Here is a 12,858-nt window from a genome sequence, read left to right on the forward strand (position 1 = left end):
ATCTTACCGATGTTAAGATCGCAATCCTATGCAAATGCGTATGCAATTTCACTTTTAACCAGTTATATCGGTGTAAATGTAATCTAGCAAGTAGGATTTTCTTTTCGTCGTAACTTTTCAAGCACGATCGCGTCACGCTTCGAACGAAGCGCCTGTTTCTCGGGTCCCTCGGGATAACGTATCCGAAATTGAACAAAATTGGAGTCGAGAGTCGAGATCGTGTTTATATAAAAAATGGGATGTGGTGAAAATTTCTATAAAATAGAAATATCGTGATTTCTCGGTATCGAGAGTGGCTTGGAGCTTCGAAGGAAATACTTCTAATAATATACATACTAAAAAGCTATGATCGCTATAACATTGTATTCTTGTAAAGAATACGAGAAAGAAGCGAAAGAAACTTTTCACAAGGTTTATAACATACACGTTTACTCCGATTATATGCAAATCATTCTGTAACGTAGAATTATTTAATGACCCATTTCCCACAATTGTAACGCTAGATAGTAACAGCAAACTGTTCCATTTACCTTAATAAAGTATTAAAGTATTAATTACAATGCACTCGCACCAACCGGCTAGATCAGAGAGATCGATATAAAAAATAATTTCTCTCCACATAAATCTAGTACTGTACGAAACGAAATCAACGAAACATATGCTATCGGAATGTCGTTATACGTGTAACGTGCTGATACAAGTTTCGCATCGACGTAACGCGAAACTCGTGACACTCGAAATTTTTTCAGAATTTCCATCAACAGCCGAGTTACGCGTTCGCTGCGTTAATTCTTCTTACGTGAGAAGAACGCGGTAACTGTTAAAACTTTTATCGAACGAAAGATAAATCCGCCGTTATTTTTCGCATTCTTCTCACTACTTTTCACGACATCTTTATACGACACAACACTCTCTTCCTATGTTTATTCATAGAATATATTAGTACCGTTTGGCGGAAAGGACCCAGGAAACTCTGTATACATAATCGATTCGAGTTGCGAAACATCATGAAAGTCGGTATCGTTGAAACATTATTCGCAATTTATGACTAAGCACGTATTCTTTCAGAAAAAAATCTTCGATAGCAACAGCGCACGAGGAGAAGCAGAAAAATAAATTTCGTATTATTTCGAACGAAATCTCCGTTCGTTGAAAACAGAACGAACAGCGAAAAACAAGAGATCAATTAACGCTTTCTTTTCTGAGCGAGTAAATGAGTGAGAGGATTCTAATGTCGATGAAGACAAATTGTGACCAATAAAGCAGATGAGTGAAAAGAAGACACGAAAGTAATAATATATTTATTATCCGCAACATGAAATTGTAGAGATAGCGCGATACGTTCAAATTTGCGGCGTAGTCGTTTGAAAACACAGCGACGTAAATTTAATATCGCATAAATCGGTATTTCTAAAGAGATTTCTCTTCATTAGAAAAATGTTGTTTTATATTCAAAATATAAATAAATCCATCGACCGACGAGAAAAATAATTTTACGATCGGACAACATACGTTTTGCTTCTCACGAAAGATTAGTATTTCTTAATAAGACAGACATCTACTCACTTGCTATTCCATCATCAGACTCGAGAATATAATATCAGCGTTATATAAAACTATATCTTTCACGGATAGACGAAGAAGCGTTTGGTATTTCCCCTTCCATTTTCAAAAGATAAGCGTCGAATAAATTACGTTTACTTGTAAGGCTAAACATTTCGATCGACTATTCCACGTTATATCAAACTTTGAAACAGTTATTTATATTTATAGTTGTCATTCCACGATTCGAGAGAGATATACATGTATTGTACAAGTACGTGTGTTACGTACTACTGTTATTCGGATCTGGGAAAGTTTTGCTTGACATCTTTATTACACCAGATAACAGCATTCGTTTGGAACGATGGTCGTTTCAATTATTTTTATTCTACTCTCTAAATCGTTCTCTTCGTTTTATATAATAATTACGTCGATATAAATATATCTTTTGCGATCTGTATTTTCGGCGCAAATAAAGTAATTTGCCTTTCCGCGAAGCAGATTCTTATTAAAACGTTCGCATAATTTATACAAGCACTGAGACGAAAACGAACGCTGAAAATTGAACGGCTCGTCGTTCTAAAATCGCGATGTACCTACATGTATATAAATTATAAATATAAACTACATTTTTGTTAAAAACTATTACGGAAAAGGGGCGGAACCTTGAAAACACCGAAACATAAAAATTCCAAAGATTCACTGTCACCGATCCGCATCTTCGCAGAATCTTTCTCGGTAACACCGTACAAAACACTACAACGCGTGGAACCACGATCCAACCTTTCGAATATTAAACCATCTGTTTACCCGAGAAGCGTAGGAAGGAAAAATCGCGTTTCAACGAACCAGCGACCCGACCTGTTCCGTTCCGCTTTTTTTCATTTTTATCGACCGCAACGGTACTTGGAAATCGCTTGGATCGATCCGAGACAAAGGGCTTTGCACTTTCCCTCGAGTTTCCCCGTAGCTAGCAGAATGACGATAACACCGGCGACAACGACGTTTCCGTCGCGAGAACGCGTACACGTGTGTTTTCCGTACGGTCGCCCCAACGTTACTGCCAGCCCGAGAGTACAGCTGCTTAGCCGCGATCAATACGTTCTAGATACTCCAGATGATCCAGATGACTCGGCTACGTTACGCCAGCCATTCACCGGGGTCACGATACCACTGACAACTACACAAACACACACACACGCACGCACACACACACACAAACACGTATTTTACGTGTTTTTTCTTTTTTTTCTCTCTGTTTGTTTCCTTCCTACTGTTTCTTTGAATTCTGGTGGTGTCAGTGTAGAGGGTGAAAAGTGGATACGTAGAATTCAAATCGCACGTAGTTCGAGGAGCGACGAAAGAACGTTCCCCTCCTAGGATTTGACAAAACGTACGAGTTAGTAAATTTAACGAAACCCGGTTATAAACCCGGTATCTTTTACAACGCTGAACGGGCATCTTTCTTAATTATATTATAATTAATCGACGATCGTACGAATTTTTATTAAATAGCAAGTTTCAATCTCCGTTATCGATTTAAAGATAGTACAACATTGTACAACGGCAATGGCTTAAAATTGAATCAGTCTAAGATTAGAGATGACGAAGCGCGAACGAATTATTCGCATAAAGCACCCTGAAGTAGGCGACACACTTTTGCCAAATGGCAATTTTGTACGAAAACTCGAGTGACCGACTTACGACGCTCGACGATTTACGTACGACGATTTTACTTAGCCAGAGTTTGTTAAATTTTTGTATTCTTTCGACTTAATCAGCGTTAACGTCACTAGCGCTAATTCTGCTAATAACGTCTATTCTAACTCAAGATTCTAACTTAACCAAGCTTTCGCTTTTAATCATACACCCTTTTCTAAGTATAATATCTTTAAAAGATTTTGCATTGAGAACAGGGACAAGCAGAGAACTTGTACGGATATTCGATATTTTATTTGTCAATTAATATAGATAGATATCGATATTTATAGGCAGTTGTTCGATTATTTACCCGTAAACATTTTGAAAAATATTCGTTACGAAGTTTGCTCGCTCGATCGCGAGAAACCTATCCCATAAACGTAAACCAAACGACTCTACTCATTTCCGGAGATGAGATTAGACGCGTTCGATTTATCATTTGAGGTCGTCTCTAATGAACGAGTCGCATCCTGGTTATCGGACACACCCTAGCTATTCTTCGAAATCATCTTGTCCTATATCGACGGAGTCGTTCCATTAAAAATTACTTCGGTTATGTCATCCTCCGGCACGATTCCACCGGATCGCGCAGTCTGCAAAACGAGTCAAGCTCTATCGAAATCGTAAACCGATTACCAAAACTTTCCACGCGACAGGCAAGTTTTATTTTAAGCGGCTAAGAGTATAATAAACTATTTACGGGAAACGATTACCGGCGAAAATTTTCTGATTGTAAGAAGGGAGATTATTTGTTACACGTTCTTTACCAACGTCTGCTTGAATAATGTGCAAAGAATTGTACGAATTTCCGACTTTTTCCAGACATTAAAGAATTTCCTTCGTTAATTTAATAGGAAACCGACGAATTATGTATCCAATAGCAAAATATGAATTTAAATTATTTAATCAAAGCAACAACTGCATTGTCCGTTTTTTAAAGAATGTGCGTTGCTTCCATTACGCCATTTATTGATCCACGAGTATCGAACACGACTAATACGACCCTTTTAACGCAGACATCTAGTTATGCAAGTTATCTATTATCGCTTATTACAACGTTGTTGTAACGTAGTTGAAATTGATTTTTAAACTGATACACTAATTATAATATAATATATATATATATATACAAGTATATAATATATAAATTACGATATAACAAAGTTCAGTTTTTATCGATACATTTTGTCGTTACGTTGGCAACCGAACGGCAAAATAGCCAATTGTTGTTGGTTACCGATGATATTTTTAGTCCAGTTTCGTTACGTAGGTGTAGAATATTCAGTGGCCATGCTAGCTAATTTCGATGTATGTATGTATATTAATAGCCAAAAAGAAGATTACGCAAATATACAGCTATATATATATACTACTTATCTTGTCTACCGTCTCCGGATATCGACAATTTCTAATTATATCGCTATCAGATTACACCAATTTTCGTTCTAATCTAACGCAATTAGCGATTTACGCTATTACTAACACAATACCATCGCATTATTATTACTTTGCTTATTTGTCACGTATCTTGATACAGTGTTGTATCCTAACATAATTGATTAAAATATAAAACGTAAATTAATAATATATAGGAAACTACGATTATCGGAGACGACCGGTTGTACAATATTCGTTGTTATTTCGTTAAAAACGCAGCTACATTATTCGAAGATGAGATTAATTAGTCGATCGAAAATTTCTTCCCCCGACCAAAAGGAATTTAAATTCGAGATTGGCGCACTTGGTAACGACAACGGGGCTTCGATGACGCTTCATAGACCGAACGTTCCGGCCACACGATCCGATGCTCGACAAACTCGACGAAGCATTGAAACGTCGAACGTTTCCACCGAATTCAGGTGCTTGGTGAACGTTGAAATTTCGCGAAATTCCAGTCAAGGACCGTTACAACGTTACGATACATCGTCGACTAGAGAAGCGAAATGTGGGATCGATATTAACGAAAGAACAGGATGAGCATGGCGCACCTTTGCATAACGTCATCGCGCTACCTTCAATGCCTTATATAACAAGTGACACCGGTCACCATACAATATCTATTTTCCGCATTTACGACGCACGTTCGGCTCACTCGCTATTTCTACGGCAACGCGCCGCTCCAATCGTCTTTTCCAATCCATAGTTACGTACATGTCTAACAGATATTGATATTCCTTTCCTTATCCTCAAATAAATTCTTTTTATCTTCTTCTTCCATCATCTTACGAAAATTACTCTTTCCTAACTCCGGTAATTTTTCAATGTTTCCGCTGCTGGATTCCTCGATTCTAATTAAATTCACACAGTATCGATTCTATCATTCAACAGCTTATTAATCTACAACCATATTTATTCGAATTTACCGATTATCATGGAAAGATTTCGTGTTATATATACGCATGGTCTATGTAAGTCAACGCGATAGTACGTTTTCTTCGCAGATGACGCAAGTTTTGCTAATCGCAAATAAGTACAAATAGAATCGTAGACATCGACTGGAAAACCCATTTTTACAATACGGATTTTATCGTAAAATAGATTTTTTAAAAGAAAAAAATCGAATTCCCTTAAACGCGTTTATATAGTTAGAATATGTAATTTACGATCCAAAGAACGTACAACGTATTTGCTTGTGAATACGTATGCAATAAAAAAACTTACTCGTTTCTTGCTTCGCGTCCTGTGTCGTATGCCCGTTCACGTGCATCGTCGCGTTCGAATTTTTCTTTTCATACTGATATTGCTCCTTCGTCGAAGACTCCGTATCTAAAAGAAAAGACATTACAGATCGACTATATCCTTATCGAGTTCGTTGATTCTAATATATTATAATAATAATATACGTAGCAAAATATACGTACATGTACCACGATAATTATATTTTTGTTTTTAAACGAATAAAATCCGTAAATGAATAAAATCCAGGCGACCGTTATATTCCATACAAAAAGACGGCGGGAAAAAGTTCTCTCGACTTTTTCTAAACCCGAGTGTGTCCATTTGAGAGTAAAACTATCGTGAGCTAGCTCTCGAGAGTATCACTCTCAAGTGAACACGGAGAGACGAGAGTGACTGCTCGAAAGCCCCGTTGAAACGTTTGAAAGTTAAACCGTTTGCGATTTTCTCTGAAACGAATACGTAGTCTCGGAAATCGATCGCATTCTTACAGATCGTACGTTTGAAAAAGTTTCGCTTCATTTTTTCTCCACGTTTCTTCGTCTCTACCCGAGAATTGAATTGCTGGCAAGAGGAAGAATAGAAACCCGACGCGACCTTGATCAATGAAAACGAATGGCGCTACGCGATCGCGAACCCAGGTGAAGTTGCTTTAGAAACTAGGACGCGTTACACCTTTCGCGCTTGCGTTCCTTTCTATATATACATATATATACATATATATATATACACACGTGTATAATATAAAGAAGAAGAAAGTCTATCGAGTTAATTATCGTGAATTCAGATGCGGCAAACTGGCAATTTTCTCTCTTCGCAACTTATACATGTACGTATGTATGAGTGTAATCGTTTTTAAAGCATCTGTTATCTAACGGCGAAACGTGATTCCTTTTCGATATTTCCTTTTATCAGAAACCGAATGTTTATCTGTAATGTAAATGCAGGATTACGCGATTCCATTTAAAATCTTTTCGCTACATTAACACTTTACTCCACTTTGGACGGTATTATACAACCTTCTCAAAAATAAACGAGATACAATCGGATATATCTGATTTATAATACATATGTTCTTCTAAGCACGACCAAAATCAATTATTAATCACGTTTAAACGTTGCGAGGTTTCCATCGCTGCTCGGCTCGTAAAATCTCGATTAACCGGTTTAATCGGCACCGGGGTGTACCGTTTAAATTAAGGCATGCCGGATAGTCGAGACTCGAAATGACAAATGTACAAGAATGTCAAACGTCGTAGACCCGCGGACCAGATATCCGTAGGCCGATTTTAAAAATGCCTAAAATATCGTATTCGTACGTATGTAAGTAGATTATATGGAATCTCGCGACGAGTTAATTTTACATTCAAGTGTATTTTTTCTTAAATCGCGTTGATCGCTAAATAATATTTCGCTGGTGATTCGCGCGACCGAAACGCGTCTGCTTATCGCTCTCTTGACTATAGTCGCGAAAAATCTGTTGGAGGAAGAAGATAGCATGGGACGAGAAGGGTTATCAAATTGGACGAAACGAAAGGAATTTGGTTCGTAAGGAATAAAACGGTAGCGGGGAATGACTGAAAACGAGCGGGCTAATGTTTGCCGATACGATGAATGGAGGAGAACCGTGAATCAGGACGTATCGAGAAACAGCTGGCTTATCCTTCGAAGAAGGAAGCCTATGCTCGGGGGAGTCCTTCTACCGATGTACTTAAGCAGTGTAGGCAAGTATAGGAGCATTTCGCTGGAAGCGGAGATCGTTGAAAGACTGAAAGAGCAAGAGACGCGGGAGCGAGCTGAAACGCAAAACCAGTAAGCATTGACCTGGCCAGAATGCTGCCTTATTGGTGCATAAGACTGGCCCCCACGAAGCTTATCTTACGATACAGCCTGTGAACAGACACACGCGCGTCTCTCTTCGCGTTCGTTCCTTATATGCGCGCATTTAAACGCGACGCGGATAATTGGTTCGCCGTCTGTAAGCAACCTCGATATCAAGTCAGCGTTAAGATTCGCCGGTGTTCGGTTCCACGTATCCTTTGACAGGAACGTTCGACGAAAGTTTCATTCTGCCTCTAATAAATCTCCGTCATGACATACGTCGACAACGAATTCACGCGTCGATCTTACTGCGGCAATACGATAATTAAAAAACGAATGAATAGAAATTTCCTTTTTCTTACGTTTTCCTTTCTTTATCGAGATCGTTATCGCGTTACGCTGATTTTAACCAAGTCAGGTTAAAGTAAAGTTAGATAATTAGCGAGGCACACCTCCGCGATTAATCGCGCACGCACAAAACACGCGTCGATATATCGTACATACACAGTGTCTACGTTTGTATCTATTATAATAAGTTACTTGTACTGTTACGCTCTTAACACGTAGTAATTAACCGGCCCAATTTAGCGACCGGCAACCGTAAAGAAATTACTATAAGTAAGCACGTGCTTGTTCCTTGCTTTCTACTCGTATCGTCATTTTCACCACCGCCATTCGTTCGAAACGATTCCTCCACGCGTCCGATAGGCCGCCGTCTGGAACGGCCCTTCCCTTTTATCGTTTATTCTCGTTTCTCAATCGCTCCACCGCGCATACTTCTCTCCTTACTTTCTTCCTTACGTAAGTCGGACAACGAATGACAATCTCTCGGCGGACATCGGATTATGTTAATGATAAACTGGATTTGCATTCACGCGAATTGATGTCACCACGCTATGAATGGTGGCCGCTGCGCATTGATATAGCCTGCTCGGCTCGAATAAAACTCGTCAGTCTCGTTAAGCGCGATTCCTGCTAGCTAACAGGCAGACCGACTACGCGCTCAAAGTAGATCACGTTCGTTGACGAGAATGGGAAAAGTCTGTTCCCTGTTTACTTCGATCCTACTTTGATCCTTTGATCTTCGCTCTATATGCCATATCGAAAATAAACGAAAAATAAATGTTTCTAACGAGTAATCCTACGGAATTAGATGGTTTATCTCTCGATCTTGCAACGAAAAGGACGGATTAATAAAATCGAGAAATTTACAAAAAGCCAAGTTGATCGATGTTGTAAATTTCGCTTATTTTGCAACATGGTTCCCTGATGATAAAATCATACGGAGGAGTTTCTCGTTGCGGCAACACGCAGATGGTATATTCATTAGACTTAATGAAGCATCTTAATTAATCTGGAACACCTTATATAAGCGTAGACGCAGTTGCGTTACGTCTTCCTGGTCTTGCGCTCGCTTAGAACGCGACTCCTTTTCCATTATCTACGATAACCGAAAAACTGTGTACACCTTTCGTTCGAATCTATTCGATTTCAGTTGCGCGCAGCTGATTCGAAAATCGTTTGAAAATTAAAATCGTCCGTAAGTTTGCAAAGAAACGAATACGAGTTAAAAACGAGTTGCCGATTATGTATTCTACGCGATTGTTTAAGACCTTGAAAGCGGTTCAAAATAAAACATAGAAAGCGGCAGATACTGAAAATAAACCGTCACAGAGGAAAATATTCGCGTAGCTGGTTCTATCGAACTTTAAGCAGGTTGGGGTTAGGTATACTATATGAAAACGATATTAAACAATTCCGCATGTCCCCCTGTCCCTGCCAAGTTGCCTATATGTTATAACAAATTTCTACTTTTTCAACTCTTTTCGAGATCGATGCGTCACAAACGTAACATTAAATGTCAGAGTAAACATTAGAATTAGAAAAGACCGGCGAAGCGATGGTTCCAAGGGTCTCGATGTCTAACTTCGAGCGATCGTATCCTCTATCTTCTTATCGTTAGTGATACACACAAACACACGCACACACAGTTCATTTCCTTAAACATCACTTAGCACCGAAGAAGTATCGAGTTTTCGCGACAGACTTTTGTAATTGTGCGCAAATACTCCAATAGCATCGGCCTTCCAAACACAACGACCTTGATGCGATTACTTAGAGTCAAGAGAAATTTTCAACCCATTGCGTTGTATAAGAAATTTTTCAACATTTTATATATCGCGATAAATAAAGTATATTTTTACAAATACGTGAAAGTATCGGTTTGAAAGTTACGACTCAGTATCGATCGAAGAAAATTGTTAAAGTGGCACGTTAACCTAATTAATGTTTCATATAGGCGGTTGTAATTGCTATTTATTATCGAGACATATGGTTACAATAGGACGCCGTACTCGTCAAGATACCTTCTTGAAAGCGTTGCGGATATCAATCAATTCGAAATAGGTATATAATTATACGAACGTCTTCTGATCATGATACGACTCGACGAGTATAAGAGTTTATATAAAAGATACGTTTTATTACTGAGATTGTGCGCGATTATCTCGAACATTTTTCAAACTGGGTTCGATTACACCACATCTCTCTCTCCCTGATCTCAACGCACGATTTACAACGATTTACGATTATGTTGGTTAAAGAGCACAACTCATTGAACGTCGATCGACATTAACGCAAAAATTGGTTTAGTATGCGTATAGACCGTTATCAATGTGTCTAGAATTCGACACACGTAGTGGGAAACGCGTGACGGTGGCTCGTGATTAGAAGCTAGAAGTCGATGACGACTATACTTGCATAAATTTGATTCCACGTTGGCTATCTGTCCTTTGCTACCGTGTCATTAACACGATAGGATAGGAGGATAGGATAGAGTAGCGAAATTTGCATAATGCTATCGTCCCACGTTGCGTTCGACCAGCAGTTGCGCGAATAAGAAACACGTATACGCAATGTAGCGAATAAAACAGAAAAATTAGGCAAGTTGTGGCCCTTTCTGCGAACGACACGGATAATAAAATCGCAGCATTAAGCGAGAATAACGTTATACCCGCTAGTACCTGCGTATTATGTACGTACCGTGTATCGAAAATGAAGAGAACTTTATTGTCATCCGCGTTGGTATTGTCCTACGATAGAATAGTTGAAATTCCAATGAGGTGAATTTAACCGCCATCGTTACTTCGCTTCGAGGTCGCTCAACTGCGACGCGATGCAAACTATGCACTTGCGCGTACAGCGCAGAATTAATTTACGACTACACGTTTTGATTTATAACTATTCGACCGGTTGTTAAGACGATTTTTTCGCGATATTCGAAACGTGTCTCTAACGACTATCTTAAGTTCATCGATTTACCGAGTTGCTTATCGAGAAACGCACGCCTTGGTACACGTAACGCCAAGGTCAGTAAACTGCAATGCTATGCAAACCGTGCAAAGCGTGCATTCGCGTGTCGACGACGACGGAATTAATGCGCCAACTCTGTCGAAACTTGTCCACTTTCCAGCGATACTAACTAAATACGTGATACTGTATTTTCCCAAACGTATTCTTGCGTTCTATATGCACGAGCTCTAGTTTCAGTTTATTCGCACTGTCGCTCGAAAAGACGGATTATATTTTGGCATATATAATGGCAAAAGGACGAATAGTTAGGTAACGAACGGTCGAACAAAGATCTTAATAAATGCGTTTTCTAAGCCCACCTCGTTTAATTACAGCCTATCTCACGCGTCTCGCGTATTTTACGCACGTACCCCCCAAATTATATCGTTAAACGTTTATGTTAGATTTAACTGCTGATTGTTCAAGGTGTCTTCACTCGCAAGATAGCTACCGCGGCATTCTAAGATCGCAATTTAAATTTTCGTTCCGGAGAATGGAGAACGAGTTCCAGCGGTCGCCAGTGTTTCACAGAAAATCATTATTCTACTTTTTCCGAACTCTTCCATCGAATAGATGGAATTATTACCACTACAAATCAACGAAAAGCTCGAGCCGCATTTCGCGTAAACTTTATCCTTTGAAAGATAATTGCTAAAGATCGCATCGTTCCAACTATCTACTGCTATTATCTCCAAAATGTATTTTATTACGAATTTGCGATCGGCACGTTGATCGTATCGTTCGAACGATTATCGTAAACGACAAATTAATATTTTTAGTAATATCTTAGTAAACGGCAATGTTAGTCATTTTCCTTTGAAATAAATCGCCAACGAGACTAGAGTAATCGTAGGCGCGGAAGGCGTACGGACGAACGATTCTCGATGAAAGGTGGACGATGGTGTGTGTCGAGCTGTAATTCCGCTTCGGCTCGAAATAAAAAGCGCCAAAGCGTTCGTTGGTCTTTATCGCGACTAATTGCAAACCAACCTCAGACTTTGTTCGCAAACGCTGTTCCAGTATTTACTAGGTTGCCCGTTAATTTGACGAAACTCGCTCTATACAAATTTGCGTACGTATTCATCGTTGACATGTACGTGTCATCGTCAAGTCCAATATCCACGCAGCCTGTTTTTAAAAACTTCATTTGCAATTCCTTCCTATTACGTATCGGCACGATTAAATCGCGAAGGTTCTCAACAATGAACTTCCTGCCGGTACTTCTTCCTTGTATTTCTTTTTGTTTGCATCATCGCAGGATTACAACAATTTTCCACGCAATTTCGACGATCTAAACGCCTTAAACGAGCGCCTTGTGATTCACTATTCCAACAACCTTGACACTTATCGTGAGCAGCCAAACACCGTTCTCCATTACGAAAACGGGGCTTACGTGTCTTACGTATCTTTCGTACTAAAGATAGGAGAACAATATCGATACGACATACAACGATATCGATCGTTTAGTACCGTAGTTTCGTAACGCGTGCCCCTCGATAGACAATCAGATTCTCCGTACATCGGATTTTCTTTTCTTTACAGCCTTTCCGAGAGTAAAAAGAAAAAAAAAGTCTCTTACCGATGTCCGGGTAAAATAAAGTTCTCGATCGTTTTGCTCTGGCAACGTATCTCGAGATTCTCTGGCAATTTAAAGTTAATTCATCGAACATAGGAAACTGTGAAAAAGCGAAAAAGCATTGCCATCTATCGTTTCGTCTCGTTGCTCGATACACGGTCTACGTGGAAATAAAAGCGTTTTGCGAAAAA

The 12,858-nt window shown here is 39.2% G+C and overlaps 1 protein-coding gene across 10 annotated transcripts in view; it reads right to left on the reverse strand.

The window, feature by feature from the left end:
* The window catches only part of LOC117154678 (echinoderm microtubule-associated protein-like 2), a 32,015-nt gene that overhangs the window by 16,318 nt on the left and 2,839 nt on the right, over positions 1-12,858 (reverse strand). For 6 of the 10 annotated variants that reach the window (XM_076622647.1, XM_076622648.1, XM_076622645.1 and 3 more), the window contains one exon: positions 5,905-6,009. The exons of 1 other annotated variant lie outside the window; for it this stretch is intronic. In XM_076622647.1, the coding sequence (XP_076478762.1) occupies positions 5,905-5,950 (46 nt within the window). In that variant the 5' untranslated portion in view covers positions 5,951-6,009. Of the gene's footprint in view, positions 1-2,207; positions 2,603-5,904; positions 6,010-12,858 lie in introns of those variants that run through there. 3 more of the 10 variants (XM_033329867.2, XM_076622639.1, XM_076622641.1) reach the window with 2 other exon arrangements.

Source organism: Bombus vancouverensis, chromosome 11 (genome assembly GCF_051014615.1).
Source record: "Bombus vancouverensis nearcticus chromosome 11, iyBomVanc1_principal, whole genome shotgun sequence".
Classification (NCBI taxonomy): Eukaryota; Metazoa; Arthropoda; class Insecta; order Hymenoptera; family Apidae; genus Bombus; species Bombus vancouverensis.